The sequence below is a fragment of the Pelophylax lessonae genome, assembly GCF_965119305.1.
Source record: "Pelophylax lessonae genome assembly, chromosome: 5".
Lineage (NCBI taxonomy): Eukaryota > Metazoa > Chordata > Amphibia > Anura > Ranidae > Pelophylax > Pelophylax lessonae.
Window position 1 is genome coordinate 55,275,261 of NC_138772.1, and position 24,561 is coordinate 55,299,821.

A 24,561-nucleotide genomic window follows, 5' to 3' on the forward strand; every position below is an offset into this window, starting at 1 on the left:
TAGAACCCTGGGAACAAAGAACACGGAGGAAAAATGGGAGTGCTTCAAGAGCATACTTAACAAAGGGGTGGGCCAGTGCATTCCACAGGAAAATAAATTTAAAAGAGCAAAACTAAACCCTGGGTGGCTAAACTCCAACATAAAAATGTATATTAGAGCTAAAGAAAAGGCCTTCAGAAAATACAAGACTGAGGGGTCATTGGCAGCATTTAAGCACTACAAAGAGTGTAATAAGAAATGTAAAGACGAAATCAGGGCGGCTAAAATAGAACACGAGAGACATATAGCGGAGGAGAGTAAAAAGAACCCCAAGAAGTTCTTTAAGTATATAAACAGTAAGAAAGCGAGGTCAGAACACATTGGCCCCATAAAAGATGATAAAGGAAAAATGGCCACCGAGGACAGAGAAAAGGCGGAAGTGTTAAATAATTTCTTTTCTTCAGTCTTCACAAAAGAATCGGGGGGCTACACGAACCTAGCTTGTAAGGCCGAACTAAATAATACACCTCAGGAAGTGCCGCCATGGCTAACAGAGGATAGACTTAGAGCTAAACTAGAGAAACTTAACATAAATAAATCCCCGGGACCGGATGGCTTGCACCCGAGGGTTCTTAATAAGCTCAGCCAGGTGATTGCCAGACCATTATTCTTGATCTTTAAGGATAGTTTACAGACGGGTATGGTGCCAGCTGATTGGAAAAAAGCCAACGTGGTACCAATATTTAAAAAGGGGCCGAGATATATCCCGGGTAACTATAGGCCGGTCAGCCTAACATCAGTAGTCTGCAAAATTTTGGAGGGGATGATAAGGGACCACATACAAGACTTTAGTAATGAAAACGGTATTATATGTAGTAATCAGCATGGATTCATGAAAAATCGTTCGTGCCAAACCAATCTATTAACCTTCTACGATGAAGTGAGCTGCCACCTAGATAAAGGTAAGCCTGTGGATGTGGTGTATCTGGACTTTGCAAAGGCCTTTGACACCGTTCCCCACAAACGCTTACTGTACAAACTAAGGAAGGTAGGTATGGACCATAAGGTGAGTACCTGGATAGAGAACTGGCTCCAGGGGAGAGTACAGAGGGTGGTGATTAATGGGGAGTACTCGGATTGGGCGGGTGTGGAAAGTGGGGTCCCCCAGGGTTCGGTCCTGGGACCAATCCTGTTTAATTTATTCATAAATGATCTAGAGGAGGGGATATCTAGTACAATCTCAGTATTTGCAGATGATACTAAATTAGGCATGCCAATATCTTCTATGCAGGATGAGGAAACCTTGCAAGAGGACCTGAACAAAATAACGGGGTGGGCAACTACATGGCAGATGAGATTTAATGTTGAAAAATGTAAAGTAATGCACATGGGGGCCAGAAACCAGAAAGCAAGCTACTCACTAGGGGGGGAACCTCTGGGTGAGTCTAGGATGGAAAAGGACTTGGGGGTACTGGTAGACAACAGGCTTGGCAGTGGCATGCAATGCCAAGCCGCCGCAAGCAAAGCCAACAGAATACTGGGTTGTATAAAAAAGGGGATTCACTCCAGAAATAAAGAGATTATTCTCCCGCTCTACAAGACTCTGGTCCGGCCACATCTGGAGTATGCTGTCCAGTTCTGGGCACTGGTCCTCAGGAAGGATGTGCTGGAACTGGAGAAAGTCCAGAGAAGGGCAACAAAAATAATTAGGGGAATGGAGGACAGCAGCTATGAGGAAAGACTACAAGCACTGAACTTATTCTCTCTGGAGAAGAGACGATTGAGGGGGGATATGATATCAATGTACAAATACTGTACTGGCGACCCGAGCATAAGGAACAAACTATTCAGAGAGAGGAGATACAATAAGACACGTGGCCACTCACTAAAAATTGAGGAAACGCGGTTTAACCTTAAAGTGCGTAAGGGGTTCTTCACTGTAAGAGCGGTAAGGATGTGGAATTCTCTTCCACAAGCAGTCGTATCAGCAGGGAGCATTGATAGTTTCAAAAAACTATTAGATGGACACCTTAAAGACCACAACATACAGGGGTATACAATGTACGGTTAATAGCAAACACACACACACACACATCATAGGTTGAACTGGATGGACTGATGTCTTTTTTCAACCTCACTAACTATGTAACTATGTAACTCCTTTAGGATAAATTAGAGCGGAGACTGCAAGCCAGGCCTTCTCGTCCAACATAAGTGCCTGACCTCACAAATCCGCTTCTGGAAGAATAGTCAAACATTCCCATAGACACACTTCTAAATTTTGTGGACAGCCTTGCCAGAAGAGTTAAAGCTGTTATAGCTACAAAGGGTGGGTCAACTGAATATTGAAATCTACGGAATAAGACTGGGATGCCATTAAATTTCATCTGTGTGTAAAGGCAGGTGTCCCAATACTTTTAACAATATAGTGTAGCTTCGATACTCCAACAGTAAGGTCTCTCTGCCATAATTCCTGACTCTGTTTCTAATAACCTGGGAGTTTTTGTGTGTTCCAGGCCTTCCTGTTACATTCTTCATAATATAAAATAAATACAAAATCTAACAGGGAGCGTGGAAACATTTACAATGGCCCCTAAAGGTGATTTAAAATGATATTAAAAAGGTACAATATTTTTTTAAATAATAAACATTATATTCCTCTCTGCTCTGTGCAATGGTTTTGCACAGAGGAGCCCCAATCCTCCTCCTCTGGGGTCCCCTGTTGGAGCTCCTGGCTCCTCCACTTCTCCCAGTGCTCCCATAGCAAGCTGCTTGCTATGGGGGCACATGTGCATGCTCACTCCTGAGCCCCGCTGTGAGTTCATGAGAAACACAAAAAGGGCCTCAGCCCCGCCCCCTCCTTTCCGGCTGTTACTGAGAGCAGCAGGAGCCAATGAGGAGGCAGAGACCCGGGACAGCAGCTGCTCTCGTGAACATTGTTGGATTGATAGCGAGCTCTAAGCATTAGAGGGGGGCTGTGGGGAGAGCTGCATAGTGAAGATTTTTTACATTCATGCATGCAATATATGAAGGTAACCTTCAGTCATTACATTTACTTTAATTGAAGGGTAGGCTGAACCTCTAACAAACTGAGGTTTGGAAAAGTAATTGTATGTGCTCATTGTAATAATATATTTCAGATAAGTGTTATGCATACCCTAGTTTATTCATCTTCAAGTATGGGAGGCTTAGGTCAGCTTGTGGAGTTTTTGGGGGATCCTCAGATGGCTTAGACTCCATATCAACCTAGAGAAATTAGAAGGAGACCACATAATAATTGGAGAAATTCTCACTATGCCAATAATATAATAAAGGAATAACATGTTACAAGTATATGAATAGTATAAGAATAACAAGTATTCTTTATTTGTTTACTTGGTTAGGTGATATTGGTAACCCAAGAACAATAAGCACGGTTTGCTACAACTGAATACAATTCATCTGTGTATTTAATTTCTTATAGCCCCAGTTACAACAGCAAATCAATGTTTTTGGTACATTTAACATAGAACTCCATCAAAAATGTTTTTTTGGGTTATGGATAGAGGGGGAGATGACAAGAGCCTCTGTCAGGTGTTGTCATTGCTGTATGTGACCCTGCTGGGAAGATTTCATCTACTTCCTGTCCCAGACAAACAGCAAGAGGTGAAAGGTAAGTAAAGCCAGGTACACACGTACCAAAAGATCAGCAGCAACCAGACGACCTTCTGTATGTGTGTACTCTTCTATGTTCAACAGAAGCTGCTCTAACAACCTCCTTTTGTTGGACGGTCCTGCTGGAAAACCAGCATTTGATCAGAGCTTGCACCCTGCCAGAATACAAAGACACAGGGGGAGAGACCCATGCTGCTTATGTTTTTGCAGGGATCTTTCAGTTTTTTTTTTTTGTGCACCCGGTGGCTGAAGGAAAAAAAACCGTGGGGCTGATTTACTAAAGGGAAAAAGACTGCATTTGCTCCAGAGCTTAGTAAATGAGCAGAAATTCTGCTGACTTCCATCATCTAATCAAGTACAAGCAAAAATGCTGTTTTTTTTTATGTTCCTTGCATGTGATTTTGTATTCTTTGCAAAGTGAAGCTTTACGTCATTTACTAAGCTTTGGAGCAACTGTACTTGCAGAGGGCAACTGCACTTTGCAAAGTGCACAGTCCTATTTGCCTTTAGTAAATCAACCCATGTGTGTATGTATACTGAGCTTTTGAGGTAAACCTAATTTTGGTAATTTCCACTGGATCAGGTCTATTCTTTGGATGATTTCCCCTCCCATCCTGGTCTCAGCTGATTTCCACTCGCAGATTTTGATTTATTAAAGACAAATAGACTGTGCACTTTGCAAAGTGCAGTTGCTCCAGAGCTTAGTGAATGAGCAGCTCTGCTGACTTCCATCATTCAATCACGTGCAAGCAAAAATTTGATTTTTTACTTACCGTAAAATCCATTGCTCTGATGTTTATTGACGAACACAGCTCCTGTCATTCCTGACCATTGGGTTATGCTGCCCCCTACAGGAGTAGGACACTAGGCAGAAAAACTTCTGGCTACACCCATGGGCAGTCCCAGAGGTATACTCCCTCTTCAAGCTATAGTCACTCAGTTTTGTAACAAGCAGTGTCAGGAGAATTATAACTCCGCAGAGGGGTGGGTGCTGTGTCTGTCAATGAACATCAGAGAAATGGATTTAACAGTCAAAAGTCTAATTTTCTCTTTCGTTCATTGACGGACACAGCTCCTGTCATTTTTGACCATTGGGACATTCCAAAGCAGTGTTAAACATGAGGGGTGGGAAACAGGAAAACATTCCCAAAGCTAAACAGTAGCCAACCAGGCAACAGGGGCTCAACCAAAACAACTGGAAAAACCCACCTGAAAAAAAAAAACAATACACATTCAAAGAGGATCAGGTCCTCTTAAAAAGCAGCCTGCAAACCCTTGCGGCCAAAGGAAGCATCCACAGATGCCAACACATCCACTTCAAAAAGATTTTGTAAAAGTGTGCACAGACGACCAGGTGGCTGCCTTGCAAACCTGCGTCATTGACGCCTGATGACGGAAGTCCCAGGAGGCACTAAGCGCCCTAGTAGAGTGTGCCTTGACAGGAAAAGGAGGAACCTGACCCCCGATGGAATAGGCCTGAACCATCGTCTGTCTGATCCATCTGGAAATGGTCACAGAGGAAGTGGACAAGCCTTTTCGAGGTCCATCCGTGAGCACAAATGGAGAGTCTGACTTCCTAAAAGACTCTGTAGCTGTCAGATACACCTTAATTGCCCGGACCACAAGGCATGCAAGGCAATTTCCTTTGAATGCTTAGGCCTTGGACACAGGGAAGGCTACACAATGTCTTCATTCAAATGAAAGTCAGAGACCACCTTAGGAAGGAATGACGGACAGGGGCGAAGCACCTTATCCTTGTGAATCATGAATAAGGTGAACGGCAGGATAACGCCGCCAGTTCTGACACCTTCTGGGACAGCGTAAGCAGGGGAATCTACCAAATATTTTCAAAGAGAGGCTTCTGTAGAGCTGAAAGCACCAAATTAGGATACCAAGGTGGCAACGGAGACCGCGCTGGAGGAACCAAATGTCGGACACCCTGAAGAAAAGTATGCACCAGGGATTGTGTGGCCAAAGGTCGTTGGAAAAAAAAAAACACCAAGGCTGATACCTGGCCCTTGATGGTACTCAAGGCCAATTTCTTTTCAACCCCACATTGAAGGAAGGTTAAGATCTGAGCCACCGAGAAGGAGCAAGGGTGAACCCCAAGAGACTCACACCAAGCAATGTACATATTCTACGTACGATGGAATATCTTCCTAGAAATAGATTTCCTAGCTTTTAACAACGTAGGAATCACTGACTCAGACAAACCTCTTTCCTTTAGCACCTGGCATTCAGCAGTCAAACCGTCAAAGCCAGCGACTAAAGCAGGATAGATGATCAGTCCTTGGGACAGCAAATCCTCCCTGAAAGGAAGCTTCCAAGGAACGATGGCGACCAGCCGCACCAGATTGGCGTACCAAGCCAGGCGAGGCCAGTCCAGAGCCACTAAGATGACCGGAATCCCTTCTGCCTCGATCCTGTGTAGGAGTCTGGGCAGAAGCTTGAGAAGAGGGAAGGCATAGATCAGATGATACTGACCCCATGGGGCCACCAGCGCGTCTAGGCGCGATAAGAGGCTTGGAGGAGCTCAGCTATTAGGAAAGATTAGAGGAACTGAATTTATTCTCTCTTGAGAATAGGAGATTGAGGAGGGATATGATCAACATGTATAAATACATAAGGGGTCCATATAGTGAACTTGGTGTTGAGTTATTCACTTTAGGGTCAACACAGAGGACAAGGGAGCACTCTTTACGTCTAGAGGAAAACAGATTTTGTCTCCAAATATGGAAAGGTTTCTTCACCGTAAGAGCTGTAAAAATGTGGAACAGACTCCCTCGAGAGGTGGTTCTGGCTAGCTCACTAGATTGCTTTAAAAAAGGCCTGGATTCTTTCCTAGGTGTACATAATATAAATGGGTACTAATATTTATAGGTAAAGTTGATCCAGGGAATATCCGATTGCCGCTCGGGGGAACAGGAAGGAATACCTTTCCCTTGCTGTAGCAAATTGGATCATGCTTTGCTGGGGTTTTTCTCCTTCCTCTGGATCGACTGCGGGTATAGGATTGTGTATATGGGATTGTATGGGTGGGTTTTCTTTACTGTTTTTTGTTTTTTATTGGTAAAGCCAGATGGACTTGTGTCATTTTTTTCAACCTGACTATGTAACTATGTCTGTTGCGTCCGCCAGTGGATCCCTTGACTGAGCCACAAACCTCTGCACCTTTCTGTTGAACCGAAACGCCAACAGATCGGAGACACAGCTAATGAAACACCTCCGGATGAATGGACCACTCCCCTTGGTCCAACGCCTGCTGACTGAGGTAATCTGGCTGCCAGTTTTCCACCCCAGGAATGTGTACGGCAGAGAGGGCTGGAACAAGCCTTTCTGCCCACCTTAGAATGCCAGCTACCCCCAGAGCCACCAGGACACTTCTTGTGCCCCACTAGTGATTGACGTAAGCCACGGCCGTGGCATTGTCCGACTGAATGTGCACTGGACATCCCTGAAGACGATCCGTTCAAGACATTGATCGGTAGTCTTTACTCTTCAAGTGTCCAGACCGCCTGAGTAGAAATTTTGCAGAGGGAGTCTCCCCAGCCAGACAGGCTGGCATCCATGGTAACCACTGTCCAATACAAGGGGAGGAAGGATTTGCCCAGCCGAAGCACGAAGCCACCATATCAGGGACTCTTTCGTTCCCCGGCTCAGCCGGATCTGATTGTCCAGAGACTGCGGAGTCTTGTCCCATTTGGCTGGAATCTCCCTTGCAGGGACCTCGCAGGGAACTGTGCAAATGGAACCGCCTCAAAGGTAAGCACCCTCAGGCCCAGCACCCGCATGCAAGTCCGGAGGGATTACCATCTGCTGGACATCAGGAGACGAATTACAGCCTGTACTTTCTGGAGTTTGTACAGAGGAAGGAGCACTCTGGCTAAGGTCAAGTCCAGAGTCAGACCCAGATAATCCAGCTTTGTGGACGGAACCAGAGCAGACTTCTGAAAATTAAGAATCCAGCCAAACACCCTCAAGCTTGTATGGTGATTTCCTGGTTTTCCACCAGAGCACTAGAAGACTCTGCTCGCAGAAGGAGGTCATCCAAGTAGCCCAGTACCGCGATCCCCATTGACTTAACAATGCTAGCACCGTGGCCAACACTTTTGTGAAGACCCGAGGAGCAGAGGCGAGATCAAAGGGTAACGCCATAAACTGATATCCTATCCCACGGCAAAATGGAGGAAGCGCTGGTGACCGACACATATTGGAATGTGTAGGTAAGCGTCCTTGATGTCGATGGAGGCAAGAAAAATCCCCCTGATGCAGGGAAAGCCACCACTGTGCAAACGGACTCCATTCTGAACTTCTGCGCCCACACAAAGCAGTTCAGCACCTTGAGGTCCACAATTGTACGCACCCTGCCTTTCTTCCTGGTTTGAGTAAAACCCCTGAAAACGTTCCGAAGAAGTCGGAGCCGGGACCATCACCCTTTAAAGTAAAAGGTCTTGCACTGCCCCAAAAAGAGCCTGTAAGCAGAATAGGGACAGTCGCACGTTGGAAGGAAGAACCTTACCAGAGGGTAAGAACGAAACTCGATCTTGTAGCCGGACCGAATTACCTCGGGGACCCACCTGACTTGTACCAGGAAAGTCCACGGGTCCGGGAACCGGCGAAGACGTCCCCCTACCCCAGATACAGATGAGGGCCCACATCATGCTGAAGGGGCCTTGTCCGCGGGTCTGGAGAAGCCCGCACTTGACTTGTCAGACCACGTTCGCTTGGATCCTCCAGAGGAGGGCCCATGTCTACGACGAGGGTCCTTGCCCCTAGTAGCCTGCGCAAGAAAGGTACTCTTCCTCCCCGTGAGACCTTTAATGATGTCATCCAGGGTAGCCCCAAACAGGCGATCTCTTTTAAGGGTAAGATCAGTTAAGGCCTTTTTAGAAGTCTGGTTCGCAGACCAGCATTTGAGCCAAAAAGACACGTTGAAGGACCACTGCCGAAACAGAGAGCTGAGCCGCTAGGAGAGCCGCATCCAAAGACACATTAAACTGCTGTTTCTGGACCAGCTGGCCCGCCAGCTCAGCAAAGGCGGGGGGGGGGAGCTACTCCCCATCCAGGTCACGGCACTAAACTCTAGTCTATGGTCAGAGTCTGCAACACCAGGGCATAGGTGAATATCAGCCTTAGTGCCAAACCAACCAGGGTGTACATATTGCGGGCCACAGCCTCCGCCTTCCTGTCAGCCGGGTCCTTAAAGGCCGGGGACTCTTCAACCGGAATCATGGTTGCCTTGTATAATTTGGAAACTGGGGTGTCTACCACAGGTGGAACAGTCCACTTCTTAAGAAGGGACTCCTCATAGGGGTATCGCCTAAATAAAGTCGCTTAGGGACCCCAATGGAACGCTTTGGTCGTCCCCACTATTTAGTGACAATTCTGTGCTTCAAAGACTCCATGAATCACCAGGGGAAGCACCACAAAGAAAGTGTAAAACACTGCTAAGGGACAACCCTCCCGGTTGCTAGCCCCCGAGCACCAATCAATCCTCAGTAGAGAGAGGACACCACCAGACTCACCACCCCGCAGAAACCAGGCACTGCAGCTACCAGGAGAATCTGCACTGCATGAACGGCGAACAGGAAATGAAAAGATCCAGCAGTCAGCACTAGGGGATGAGGAGGGGCTCCCACCACCGAAATCGCCACCCAGAGGGCTCCACTGTCATTGCCGCCACTATTTTCAATGGCAAACAACAGAAAAATGGCCGCCGGACTACACAAACATCGCCGCCGTGCATTAAGCACACAGGCTACAAGAAAATGTCAGCCCCGCGCGGCACCATGAGGCTCCCAGGGACCTAGGAGGGATCCCTAAGCTTTAGAAAATGGCACAGGCAGGAAGGGGGATTCTGGCAGGAGATCCCACCAGGTACAGCCCCGCCCCATAGCCAAACGCCCGGTCGCTGGCGATGCACCCCCCCCCCTCCGCCAGCATAGCATTCTGCCCCCACCATAGGTGGTGGACCAGGCCACCCCACAGCCCCAGTGTCAGTGAAGGGGGGGGGAGAATGGGGGGCGAGATGGCCTACAGGGACCACCAGATCGAGGGGGGTGCCTAACGGCAAGGAGGGGAGCCAGGGGGTCCGACTGTCCCATGGAAGGACCCACGTCCACCCTAAAACCCTCCGAGGGACAGTTACTTAACATACCTGGAACCAGGTGGGCACCACTCCAGACAGAACCTTCTCTCCATCGAAATGGGGGGCTGTCGGCCAGGAGGAGCGCTGCAACTCGGGCCAAGACCTGGTCGTATGCGACCTCGCGAGGCGTTTAACTCACAGGCCAGCTTCTGTCCGGTGGGGCTATGTCCCGGCCGACCTAGCGCAGAGTTGAGGTCTGCGCGCACTCTCTGGCCAGACTGGGGTGACCACTGTATCTAGATTATCCAGCCCGTTGCCCAGTCTGGCAGTTGATTGTAGATCTCACATTAAGAAATCCAGGAGAAAAAAAAATCTATCTAAAAAGAAAAAATTGCCAGGACCAGAGATCCCAACAAGGAACTAGGTCCTTACTCCTAACTAGGCAGAAAAAACAGAGTACCTAAAGCAGAGAGAGAGAGTTTACCCCCGGGACTGCCCATAGGCGTAGCCAGACTTTTTTTCTGCCTAGTGTGCTACTCCTGTAGCTAGCAGTATAACCCAATGGTTAAGAAGATAAGGAGCTGTGTCCGTCAATGAACAAAAGAGAAATTATGTTTTTATTGCTGTTTGTGGGCCCCCGCTGAAGAGATTTACCCCCCTCCTGACTTGAGCTGTCCCTGCAGATTCACAGTACTATGATCCAGTGCCACTACTCTTCCAAACTGAATGACGCCCACCATTACCCAACCAACTTCTTGGGAGTCCAACATGCCCCACTGTGGGTGCATCACCATGCTGGCCTTGGTTTACAATCCTTCTTCTTCTTAAGCTGGCCATACACTACTAGATTTTTCTGTTCAGCCTCCATTCAGCTTAGATGGTAGAATCTCCCAATGCAGTTATTGTATTCTGACAGCTGGAACCAGTGGCTATCAGAATACAAGAACAGTGGATGCAGCTGTTGTTCAGGAACAATTTTTCAATCGAAGGATATCAGCTGTGAAGCTGCCAACAGGGTCACACACTATGTGAAATTTGAATTTGATTCCCCAGGAAATAGACAAATTTGGAATAGAGTATGCCCAGCTTTACCCTTGGGACAGCAAGCATTTAGGCGTGTGTTGTACTGTCCTGTGATGCAAACAGCAGTATTTGGTGACTTTACAGATCTAAAACCCGATATATTTCCTTTCCAGAAAATGTCTGCAGCTGTACCAAGGTAATATGAAACACTAATAACCAAGAAGTAATTATGAATTCAAAAACACAATCATTATCCTTCAGCAGGGCATAAGGCTTTCTTTGGCACTTGTAACTCCTTTACTTGCAAATCAGCATAATGGCCAGTGTCGATGGGCTTTTTTTCACATCAGAACTGCTTCTCTTACCATACAAATCTATGGGAATACAGAGGCAGCTTAAAGCAGATCAAAGGCAGCTCAGAAGCAGGTCAACTGCAGGTCATATGTACCTGTCAATGAAGTCTGAATGATCTCAGAAGTGCCTCAAAAGAATGTTGCATTTGCCAATGGGCACAAACTCAAAGCCATCGACACAGGCCCCTACTGATCTATATGCCATTCATTAAAAGGATCTTACATGATATTTACATGAATTTTAGTTTTCTGTAGCTGGGTTGGGTGCATGATGTAGACTTGATCCTGGTTTGCTTCCTCAATCGAGTCATCCAAACTGTATGAGAACTCCAACACATCTGTACAGGACACAAAAACAAACCATGGTTAAAGTGGTTCTAAAGGCTAAGGCCCCTTTCACACAGCCCGTCCGCCGGACAGACTCCGTTTATCTCAGCGGGGGATCGATCCGCCGATCTGCACAGTATGTAATAGAATTATCATATAATCAAATATATCATATATTGTCCATATATGAGGAAATATCACAGTCCATAAGTGTTCAAAATGCACACAAGTGAAAGAGTCCGCAAGCCCAGAGAACCACCACCAGGGAGCTGTTCACACTGTCTCTTACCAGAAATGAATGACTTCCATCACAGAAGTCATAACAGGCATAACAGATCACTCTTATGGTAAGATCCTCCTCTCCCTCCACAGGAATGGCACGCGGTCCCCTTCAATTTCCACCAGTAAAACTCCAACAGTAAGTTCACTGATCCAACATCGAAGGCTACATTCCAGGCTTTGGTTGACAAATTGTCTCTAATGGCTCTTTTTCAAATGCACCTCATATGGCTGTATTTTGTCTCCTCTATCAGCAAATGTTATGTTATGTGCATTTTATGTGAATCCATCCAAATAGTCTATCTTCCTTCGAAGTGCACTGTGCACTTATTTGTGAAGAAGATTGATTTATTTATTGTCACAAGACAAGCACTGAGCACCTTTTTATGAAGAGGATTGATGTATTTCTTTATTTGCCACAAGAGCACTGGACACTTTATAAATTTAAATAAATTTATTGATTTTGCTTAATATATGATATAAGTTTACACCGTATATATATATATTTTTTGGATTTATTTATTGTGATAGCACGGTATAGCACTTTATTTGATAGCACAATTATTTGTTATTTATTGAAACTGAGACATATATTTATAGCACTGTATCTTGCACATATTTATTTGAGCAGCGCTGATACATACCATTTCTTACTTGCAGCCAATGGATGCAGCGCTGACCTGTGTATTCTGACTGAATAAAAATAGCACAGTGGGGGAGATCCCTGCATCTACATCGCTTGTGTAGAAGCAGGGATGTCTTTTTTTTTTTTTTTTTGTTCAACCCACTGGTTGAACAAAAAACAAACAAAAAAAACTGTGCATGTATACTCTGTTTCAAGCCGGCAAAAGACAGGTGCTGATGAGTGAATCCTTCCCGTGGAGCTATTGCGTTCTCCCGCCGGGGAGAAGGAGCCGTACACATTGATAACTGCAATAATCGCATGAAAAATCAGACAGGCTGGTTGTACCCAAGTTGGTCGGTCGATCCCCTTGGGTACAATCAGCCTGCCAAATCTCACCCGGTCCCTGTTGAACTGGCCAAGATTTGAACCATCTCTGGCCAGCTTAAGTTTCTCAGCTACTTAAAGGTTCTTGCTGGCTACTAGATTGGATTAGATACACACCCATATATTAATGATCTTTGTTGATACCTGCCTTCATTAATGGAGAGCTGTACATTGCCTGTTCTTCCTGATATCCAAGGTAATGATGAGGAACCAGAAGATTGAAGCCATTTTTTCAATGCAGATCTTATATTTTCTGTTGTAATGGTTTCTACCTTTAAAAAACAAGAAAATAATGGTGTTCAACCATGCAGAATGCATTTCACAATTCAGCATCCCTAATTGTTTTTTCCTCTATTTGACTTTTTAAGGGTAACCCCCCCATAAGACTGTGGAAGATTACAGATTATTGTGATCCCAAAAGAAATACAAAAGCATAATAAAGATTATTTAAATACATTCTGTTGTTAAAATAAAAGTGCAATAATGAAGATAATACTTACCTATCCCTCTGCCCGAGTTGCCGATTTCCTCTGTATTGAAGAAAAATTGCCATCTAAAGAATCCTCAGAATCTGATCATTCTGGGACAGCTGCATTACTGGTCCCCTGTTACGCACTGTGTTTGACCTGACTATGTCATTACTGTGCGAGGCCCACAGAAAGAACCACAGAGTTCAGCAGGGGACTGGGAATCCGACACTCCCAGAAGGTTCAAATTCTGAAGATTCTTCAGGTATATCCTAAAGCTGCATTCCAGCCTTCCTTTTATCCTTGCACAGTTGTACAGGCTCCTCTCCTGTACTGAAATTGCTTACTCAGATTTCACTGCATACTGTAAGTCCCTCACAGTGTGCATTAGACGTTGTAGCAAATCAGATAAAGCCCACCACATTTCCTGGCTGAAGGACTTCCAGCATCATCCAGCTTTTTCCTTCCCAGCCCTAAGCTGGCCATACATTATACAATTTTCCTGTTCAATTTTCTTTAGATTTACCTTCAACTATGTAGTTCAAGGGCCTGCCTGACTGCATAAAACTTGAACGTGTTTAGGTAAATCTAAGGTAAAATTGTACTAGAAGATTGTATATTGTATGGGCAGCCTTACTCTCCCTTTCCCACCCCTTTCATTCACTGGAATTCCGTTTTTTCAATCATCGAGGCTCAGGGCGCTATCTAGGGCTGTCGTTTTCTCTGCAACCCCAAGGTAAAAATTGAGTATGAGAAATTTCCTCCACCAAGTGCAGTGATTATATATTTTAAAGATGTTAGAATTGGGCCCATGCCAGATTCAACTAAACATAATAATACATTTGTGATCCCAAAAATTAATTACTTGTGCAATAGAACAGTGTCCACACATAAGAAACAACGAAAAACAAAAAAACAAAGTCCCCACAAAAAAAGTCTTTAGAAGATGTGAGGAACAATCAAAATCCTCAGAATTGTGAAGAAAAACTGCTTGGGCAAATACGGCCCTCTTAGTACTAAACCACCTTGTGCTTCTGCAATATTATCCGCACTCACCAGATTCCAATGACCCCCTTGCTGTATCGAAAGAGGCATTGAAAGCACTTTGTGATCTCTAGGGGACCTATCTGGGTCTTTCTCCAAGTCTTCTCAAGTGCTGCTTAATATTTACTTGTTACCATTTTCGCCATTGTTTGGCTAGAATAGACAGCAGCTGCAAAATTGTTAATTTAAATTTGTATGAGATACAGGGGCGAGGGCGTTTTATTTGAGGAAATAAGTAAAATGTGCAGAAAGGTGAAGAAATTGCTGGAGGAACTTTTCAAGGGTCTGCCTATGTCTGTACACCATAAAACAGTTATTTAGCTGAATAGATACAAATCAAATGATAACCATGTGCTCCTGTGACAAGGCTGTAGTCATTGTAATGAGCCTGCCACCCAGGTATACCCTAAAACTGGTGCACACAGAATCTGGCACAGCTGTGCATAGTAACCAATCAGCCTCTAGGTTTTATTGTCAAAGCTTAAGACCCAGTTCACATTGGTGCGATATGGGATCTGACTTGCGAGAACACAAGTCGCATGATATGTCAAATTCAATGTTTCCCTATAAGAGCTGTCTTAACTGATCCGACACAAGTCGCTCTGACTTTAGAAAAGGTTCCTGAACTACTTGGGTACGATTTTAGCCCATTGAACAGGCTTCTAAGTTGAATTACAAGTGGGATCAGCATGTTACCTGATGCAACATGTTTAGAGGTCATAGAAAATTTGCCATTGGTATTGTTGTGATTGGTCAAAAGACAAGTTGCACTACATTAAAGTCGGATCACAGTTCATTAAGGTTGCAAGTCGGATCAATGTCGGACTGAAGTCCCAGGGCAAAGTCGGATCGAAAGTTAAGTGACTTTCATGTCTAGGCAGTGTGAATCAGGGCTAACTGAACAAGCTGAAGTTAGACGCTGATTGGTTACTATGCACAGCTGCACCAGATTCTGTGTGCAGCAGTTTTAGTAAATCTCCCCCAATGTGTTGTCATCTGTGGATGTTCTTAGCTTCTATCTAATGCGGCCTGTACAGATGTGACATGTCTCACTCACCAGAGGTTGCTTTGGTTGCAGGGTAAGGGATGATGGGACCTTGGGCTGTGATTCCAGAGACTGTATTCTCACAGCTGATGATGTATTGATATTCAAATTCTTTCTAATTCTCTCTGGAACCTGAAAAAATAGAACCAATTAATATGACGACAAATAAAACATTTCTATGTCTTCTCTAATGCTGCAACCACATAGGTGTTAAATCATCCTTAAAGGGGTTGTAAAATAAGAAGGTTTTTTATCTGAATGCATTCTATGCATTCAGATAAAAAGCCTTCTATGTGCACCAGCCCCCCTCATACTTACTTGAGCCATCTCTCTATTCAGCGATGTCCACGAGTGCCTCAGCCGCCAGGGACTCTCTCTCCTGATTGGCTGGGACACAGCAGTGGCGCCATTAGCTCCCGCTGCTGTCAATCAAACTCAGTTATCCAATCAGGGGAGAGAGGGGGCAGGGCCGAACACAAGCTCCATGTCTGAATGGACACACAGAGCGACCCGATAAGAGGGGGATTTGGGCTGCTCTGCGCAAAACCAACTGCACAGAGCACACAGAGCAGCTAAGTATAACATGTTTGTTATTTTTAACAAACAAAAAAACACGACTTTACAATCACTTTAAAGTGGAAGTAAACTCCCCTGCCATACTTTACCACATGTAAAGCATTTTACAATCACTTACATGTAGGTGGCTTAAAAAGTATTACCAACTGCGCTGTTTAGGAGATATCGCCGAAGTTTGTGTCAGTGTCGTCACTCGCGGACGGGAGTTTTGTCCCTCACTTACACTCAGCAAGATGTCAGTCTGTGCATCGATGTGCCGTGCCTATGATAGCATAGCTCCACGGCATTACAATCCCGCGAGATAACGGTGTTCTTGAAACACCCCATGTGACCAGCTACATCATAGGGCAGGAATCTTCAAACTACGGCCCTCCCGCTGTTGCGGAACTACACATCCCATGTGGCATTGTAAAACTCTGAGATTCACAGACATGACAAGGCATGATGGGAATTGTAGTTCCTGAACAACTGGAGGGCCATCGTTTGAAGGCCCCTGTCATAGGGGGTGTGAACAGTGACATTCATGGTTAACACAGGGAGGATATTTGCATGTTTACTTTTATTGGTTTGCTGGGCTTTGCCACCAAGGTACCGGTATTCTAAAACGAGCCTTGGTTAATCTTTACTGAGCATGCACAAGATTCTGGCTTTGACAGAGGAAAGGGCGGAAGTACAGATGAGGGTGGAATCGGAAGGCAACAGCAAACACGGCGCCGTCTTCGGCGACAACAGATGAAAAAGAAACCAAGCTGCACAAACAGTAAGAAAGGTCCTATAAGGCTAATTCGTATCCTGGTGTGTTTAGAAATGTTATACATAGTGGACTTATGATTACTGGATAGATTTCTTCAGGAGTTTACATCCTCGTTAAGATACCTAATGTGTGCAGATTATTTTTGAAGGAAAAATGCTTCAGGCCTTGTCTACTGACAACACACCTAAGTATAGGTCACCATTGACTTTCATATCCAACAGAAATCTGCTAGGAGTTTAAAGCACTGAGATATGTGCCATGATTGGCATTAACATATGCATGCAGGACTTCTACAATGGTTTCTACTGTCCATGATATTGGCATTTGGCACTCCATTTGTTCAGTTCCCTCAGGCCTTGTCTACTGACAGCAAGCCTGAGTATAGGTCACTGTTGACTTTCATAGCCAACAGACATCTGCTAGGATTTTGAACTAGGCTAGGAGCCATGATTGGATTCAGAACAGCACGTGGGACTTGTACAGTGGTTTCTATTGCTCCACCTTTGATCATATGGGCATTTGGCACCCAGGCAGATTTGGCAAGATCTATTGCAGACCAGGTCAACTACAACGGGAGAAGTTTCCAGGGGTTAAATTTGTGTGTATATAACATGTTTTACAGCAAAAAGCTCCTTTCTATGAAATTTAAAGAAAAACAGTAAAAAGGTTCACTGACCCACACTTTTGCAGTATGCGTATTTCCGTTTCTGGTATCATATTCAATGACATCTTGGATATCCTCAAAGCCATGCCACACAATCTTTACCACTGCCTCCGGCCACCTGTCGAATGCTTCCTCAGGCTCAGTTTTCCCCTCTGATCTCTCTCTGTTCGATTTATTTTGTTTTTTACGCCTTTTTGGTGATGGGATTTCTACCATTCTCCCGTATGATACTACCACATCAGCAGTTACACCAGAGGGCTCTGGGTACCATAAAAAGACCTGAACGGTATTATCATTTGAATGCTGCATGAAAGCCTCGCTGCTTTTTATAATTTGAGGGACATGGCGAGACACCCGGAAAATTCCTTCTAACTGTATCTTTTTCAGCAAAGTTCTCTCAAATAAGTCCTTGTCGGTGCCACCTGAATTTTGCAAGGGGCCTCTTCCCAGAGCACGTGAAAACATATTTCCCAGTGTGTCCCATAAAGCTGAAACATAAGGCAAACTATCTGGATTCTGTGTTACAGCAGGTTCATTTCTTCTCTCAGATGCAGAGGAATCCCTGTTCCTCGTTGACGCATTAGATGCAGATTCCTGGGGTATAAGATTAGGAGCTTTAGACAAATCATCAGTTCTTAATTGTGACAAATGTGATAGAAGATTTTCAGAGTCTCTGGATTTTGGAGACACTATTAACTCCGTCAGAGGTTCCAATCTGCCGTAACTTGCAGCTGGTGTCAATGATCCTGAAAATAAACATAAATTTAAATTGTAATGATGTGACATAATTTATAACAGATAGTGAAAAAGAAAAATGTGTATGTGTATATATATATATATATATATATATATATATATATATATAGATATAGATATATGCACAGTATCTCACAAAAGTGAGTACACCCCTCACATTTTTGAAAATATTTTATTATATCTTTTCATGTGACAACACTGAAGAAATGACACTTTGCTACAATGTAAAGTAGTGAGTGTACAGCTTGTATAACAGTGTAAATTTGCTGTCCCCTCAAAATAACTCAACACACAGCCATTATTGTCTAAACCTCTGGCAACAAAAGTGAGTACACAATAAACAAGCAAAAAATTGGGGGAGCAAACCCTGAACATGTATATCTAAAGCCGGTGCAGCTATGGACCAAGCAACATGTATATTAAAAAAGAATAGCGCAACCATGCAAAAGAAATGACTATCAAATATGGAGACAATCCATAAATAAAAATGGGGATTTAGTTCCACCATATGGCCATATCGTGCTCAAGCCCACCACTGCGTCAAAGTACCCCATTATCAGTGGGTCCTACACTATCCATAAAAAAGGGGTGAATCCAGCCTCTCTTACCCTTGGAGACAACACTCCTTGCTGGGAAGGTCCTCCATCAAGTAGATATAGGAGGAGTCCCCTGCAGTGCATTAGCACACCTTCCCAGCAAGGAGTGTTGTCTCCAAGGGTAAGAGAGGCTGGATTCACCCCTTTTTTATGGATAGTGTAGGACCCACTGATAATGGGGTACTTTGACGCAGTGGTGGGCTTGAGCACGATATGGCCATATGGTGGAACTAAATCCCCATTTTTATTTATGGATTGTCTCCATATTTGATAGTCATTTCTTTTGCATGGTTGCACTATTCTTTTTTAATATAAAAGTGAGTACACCCCTAAGTAAAAATGTTTAAATTGGGAAAAAGTGTCAATATTTTGTGTGGCCGCCATTATTTTCCAGCACTGCCTTAACCCTCTTGGGCATGGAATTCACCAGAGCTTCACAGGTTGCCACTGGAGTCCTCTTCCACTCCTCCATGAGGACATCACTGAACTGGTGGATGTTAGAGACCTTGCGCTCCTCCACCTTCCATTTGAGGATGCCCCACAGATGCTCAATAGGGTTTAGGTCTGGAGACATGCTTGGCCAGTCCATCACCTTTACCCTCAGCTTCTTTAGCAAGGCATTGGTCATCTTAGAGGTGTGTTTGGGGTCGTTATCATGTTGGAATACTGCCCTGCAGCCCAGTCTCTGAAGGGAGGGGATCATGCTCTGCTTCAGTATGTCACAGTACATGTGGGCATTGATGGTTCCCTCAATGAACTGTAGCTCCCCAGTGCCAGCAGCACTCATGCAGCCCCAGACCATGACACTCCCACCACCATGCTTGACTGTAGGCAAGACACACTTGTCTTTGTACTCCTCACCTGGTTGCCGTCACACACGCTTGACACCATCTGAACCAAATAAGTTTATTGTGGTCTCATCAGACCACAGGACATGGTTCCAGTAATCCATGTCCTTAGTCTGCTTGTCTTCAGCAAACTGTTTGCAGGATTTCTTGTGCATCATCTTTAGAAGAGACTTCCTTCTGTGACGACAGCCAAGCAGACCAATTTGATGCAGTGTGTGGCGTATGGTCTGAGCACTGACAGGCTGACCCCCCACCCCTTCAGCCTCTGCAGCAATGCTGGCAGCACTCATACGTCTATTTCCCAAAGACAACCACTAGATAAGATGCTGAGCACATCCACTCAACTTCTTTGGTCGATCATGGCGAGGCCTGTTCTGAGTGGAACATGTCCTGTTAAACCAATGTATGGTCTTGGCCACTGTGCTGCAGCTCAGTTTCAGGGTCTTGACAATCTTCCTATAGCCTAGGCCATCTTTATGTAGAGAAACAATTATTTTTTTCAGATCCGAGGAGAGTTCTTTGCCATGAGGTGCCATCTTGAACTTCCAGTGACCAGTATGAGAGAGTGAGAGTGATATCACCAAATTTAACATACCTGCTCCCCGTTCACACCTAAGACCTTGTAACACTAATGAGTCACATGACACCGGGGAGGGAAAATGGCTTATTAGGCCCAATTTGGACATTTTCACTTAGGGGTGTACTCACTTTTGTTGCCTGTAGTTTAGAGATTAATGGTAGTGTGTTATGTAATTTTGAGGGGACAGCAAATTTACACTGTTATACAAGCTGTACACTCACTACTTTACATTGTAGCAAAGTGTAATTTCTTCAGTGTTGTCACATGAAAAGACATAATAAAATATTTACAAAAATGAGAGGGGTGTACTTACTTTTTGAGAAACTATATATATATATATATATAGAAAAATATATATATAGAAACGAAAAGTAACATGATGGGGTTTATTTACTAAAACAGGAGAATGAAAAAACGGGTGCAGCTGAGCATGGGAGCAAGTCGGCTTTTAACCTTAACTTATTCAATTAGGCTTTGCCAAAAAAACTTAGAAGCTGATTGGGTTCTTTACAGAGCTGCACCAGATTTTTTATTAAATCAACCCCAAAGTATAGTGAAAGATATTCCACATTGCAATCTGACAAAAATGAACATGAAAGCGCACACCAAGAAGCCACCTGGTGTATAGTGTAATACATCAGCTTCAGCTAGTCTCCTCCCACGCCTCTCTAACGCGTTTCACCCACTCACAAGCTTAATTATAGAGGTCTACAAGTGGTTTCCAGGTGTGCGCTTTTATAATCCCTTTTGACAGATTGCTGTATTGGGTCAGACTGGCCCTTTAGAAGCTAGCTCCGGGTGGTGATTGGAGTCACTGGACTTACAAATTGGCACATGGAATGGAGCTTTTTGTTTGTAAGGCTCACATATCCCACACTGTGCTATAGAGTTCACCGAGGCCTTTACATTGGTATCTACAACTGAAGGAGCTTACTGCCTAATGTCCCTACTACACAAACACTTTTCAGGGTTATGCCAGGAAAAGTGGAGTTTTGCTTTAAAGGCCAATTAACCTAACATTTTGTGGAGGGGAGGTGGCATAGAATTTCCATGCAGTGATATGGCAGGTACTGAACTCAAGACTTCAGTACTGCAGGGAGAGAGAAACAGTTTACATTTAATTTGTTTTTAAGTCCATACAGCTACCTCCAGAGTTTCTTGCCTTGCTTTTGACTTACTTCAAACTGTTGAGTTAATTGGAATTGCATTTGCCCTTCCACCGTAAGAGGAAGCAATGCATCCTAGATGCAAATAATTGACCATGTCCTTTAAACACTAGGCTTAAATTCCAAGGCAAAGTTTTATAAACAAATCTAAAAGGATGTCACGGAACCATGAACCAGACGTACAACAACAGATAAGTGAAAATAAGAAAGCTTTATTGAAAAACAAGCTATAAAGCAAAAGTCCAAACGGATGGCGAAACCGATGCAGAGTCTTTGCGAAGCCAGGGATCAGGAACCAGCAGGGTAGTCAGACGAAGCCAGGAACAGGAACCAGCAGGGTAGTCAGACGAAGCCAGGATCAGGAACCAGCAGGGTAGTCAGACGAAGCCAGGAACAGGAACCAGAAGTAGCAGCAGTCTTAGTAGCATGTGAACACAGGAGGACCAAGCAGGGAACTGAAGCCACAGACCTCCTATATATATGAGCTAGGTATCCAGCTCCTCCCAGTGGGAAGGAGGAGCCGCAGGGTGGGAGGCTACAAGAAACCCAGAAACCAAGATGGCCGCCAGCACATGTCAAACGAAGGAGAACAGCAAGAAGGTAAGACCATGACAGTACCTCCCCCTCAAGGGCCCCTCCTCCGCGGAGTAAAGAACGGTTTCTGAGGGAAGCGTGCGTGGAAGGCTCGGAGCAAGGCAGGAGCATGGACATCTGCGGAGGGAACCCAGGAACGCTCCTCTGGACCATAACCACGCCAATGAACCAAAAACTGCACCCGACCGCGGACCAGGCGTGAGTCCAGGATATTGCTCACCTCATACTCCTCACGATTGCCCACTCGGACCGGACGAGGCCGAGGAACCGAGGAAGTGAAACGATTACACACCAGAGGCTTCAACAGGGAGACATGAAACACGTTGGAGATCCGCATGCCAGGAGGAAGCGCAAGGGCATAGGCTACCGGGTTTACCCTGCGAAGCACTCGGAAGGGACCAACAAAGCGAGGCGCCAGCTTGGGAGTGGGCACTCGAAGGTTGAGGTTGCGGGTGGACAACCATACACGGTCTCCGACCTGGTAGGAAGGAGCAGGCGCTCGTCTGCGATCAGCCTGGAGTCTCTGGCGCTGCGCAGAGACCTCAAGGGACTTCTGGATCTGTACCCAAGAAGCACGTAGGACGGAAAGGTGATCCTCCACAGCCGGAATATCCTGGGGAGAGAATACCTCCGGTAACACGGCAGGTTGGAACCCATAGTTGGCCATGAAGGGAGACGTCCCAGAGGAAGAGTTCACCGCCGTGTTCCTGGCAAACTCAGCCCAAGGCAGGAGGTCAACCCAATTGTCTTGGTGATCGGAGACATAGCAACGAAGGAATTGCTCCAAGGCCTGATTGGAACGTTCTGCGGCCCCATTGGACTGAGGGTGGTAGGCCGAGGAGAAGGAGAGATGAATCCCCAACTGGGAGCAAAAGGCGCGCCAGAACCTGGACACAAACTGACTCCCCCGATCCGACACAATCTCCTTGGGCAAACCGTGCAACCGGAAGACCTCCCTGGCAAAAATCGTGGCCAACTCCTGTGCAGAGGGTAACTTCTTGAGAGGAACACAGTGACACATTTTGGAAAACCGATCCACAATCATGAGAATGACCGTATGGCCTCGGGATGCAGGGAGGTCCACAATGAAATCCATCCCCAGGTGTGACCATGGGCGCTCCCCGGTGGCTAAGGGTTGCAGAAGGCCCAACGGAAGGTGCCGAGGGGACTTACTCTGGGCACAAACGGAGCATGCCGCTACATATGCGGCGATGTCGGAACGTAGGGAAGGCCACCAGAACAGACGTGAAACAGCCCAGGACAGCTGATTCTTTCCAGGATGCCCCGCGGTCTTGGAGTTATGGTAGGTTCGCAACAACCGAGTGCGCAACTCCTCAGGCACAAAACATCTGCCGTTGGGTCTCCCAGAGGGAGCACCAGATTGAGCCGCCAAAATCTGCTCACCCAGGGGAGAGGTCAGGCTGGTGCGAATGGCAGCCAGGATCTGATTCGGAGGTATGACCGAAGTCGGAATCGACTCCTCCCTGGACAGGTCGGAGTACTGCCGTGATAAGGCATCAGCCCTGATGTTCTTGGAACCGGGTAGGTAGGAGACCACGTAATTAAAACGTGACAAGAACAGAGCCCATCTGGCCTGACGTGGTGTCAATCTCTTGGCCTCAGAGAGGTAGGTCAGATTCTTGTGGTCCGTCAGGATGAGGACCGGAACCACCGAACCCTCGAGCAAGTGCCTCCATTCTTTAAGAGCCTGCACGATGGCCAATAACTCCCTGTCACCAATCTGGTAGTTGCACTCCGCGGAAGACAGTTTCCGGGAGTAAAACCCACAAGGAAGCAGAGGACCCTCTGGTGTTCTACGCTGAGACAGAAGGGCGCCTACTCCCGTCTCAGACGCGTCCACCTCGAGGACAAAGGGCAACCCAGGGTTGGGATGCGACAGAATCGGAGCCGACACAAAGGCGGACTTTAGAGCCTCAAAAGCTCGGATGGCCTCGGGCGGCCAGACCTGGGAATTACTGCCCTTCCTGGTCAGATCCGTGAGAGGCTTGGCTAGCATGGAAAAGTCCCTGATGAACTTCCGATAATAATTGGCGAAGCCCAAAAAGCGCTGCAGGGAGCGAAGACCACTGGGCTGGGGCCACTGTAAGACAGCCGAAACCTTCTCAGGATCCATGGAGAACCCCTCAGCGGAAATGATGTAACCTAAGAAGGTTACCTGGGATCGGTGAAATTCGCATTTCTCAAGCTTACCGAACAGCTTGTTCTCTCGTAACCGTTGCAACACTCGTTTGACATCCAGAATGTGGGTCTCCATGGACTCAGAATATACCAAGATGTCATCCAGGTAGACCACCACACACTGCTGCAACAGGTCACGGAAAACATCGTTGATGAATTCCAAAAGACTGCGGGCACATTGCACAGCCCAAAGGGCATAACCAAGGATTCATAATGACCGGTCCTGGTGTTAAACGCGGTCTTCCACTCATCGCCCGCCTTGATCCTTACGAGGTTATATGCCGCCCTCAGGTCGAGTTTGGTAAAGACCGTGGCCCCTTTAAGGCGATCGAACAGCTCGGAAATCAAGGGTATCGGGTAAGCGTTCTTGATCGTGATGCGATTGAGACCCCTGTAATCGATGCAAGGCCTCAACTCACCGCCCTTCTTTTTCACAAAGAAAAATCCAGCCCCTGCCGGGGACGAGGATTTGCGAATGTGTCCACGTGAAAGCGCCTCCCTCACGTACTCCTCCATGGCCTCATTCTCCGCTACCGACAGTGGATAGACTTTGCCACGAG

The 24,561-nt window shown here is 45.8% G+C and overlaps 1 protein-coding gene across 4 annotated transcripts in view; it reads right to left on the reverse strand.

Annotated features, from left to right (window-relative positions):
- Positions 1-24,561, reverse strand: part of PEX1 (peroxisomal biogenesis factor 1) — a 172,564-nt gene that overhangs the window by 79,447 nt on the left and 68,556 nt on the right. For all 4 annotated transcript variants that reach the window (XM_082257814.1, XM_082257813.1, XM_082257812.1 and 1 more), the window contains exons 5-9: positions 17,275-18,008; positions 15,277-15,400; positions 12,861-12,980; positions 11,332-11,435; positions 3,137-3,225 (exon numbers count right to left, since the gene is read on the reverse strand). In XM_082257814.1, the coding sequence (XP_082113940.1) occupies positions 3,137-3,225; positions 11,332-11,435; positions 12,861-12,980; positions 15,277-15,400; positions 17,275-18,008 (1,171 nt within the window). The remainder of the gene's footprint in view (positions 1-3,136; positions 3,226-11,331; positions 11,436-12,860; positions 12,981-15,276; positions 15,401-17,274; positions 18,009-24,561) is intronic.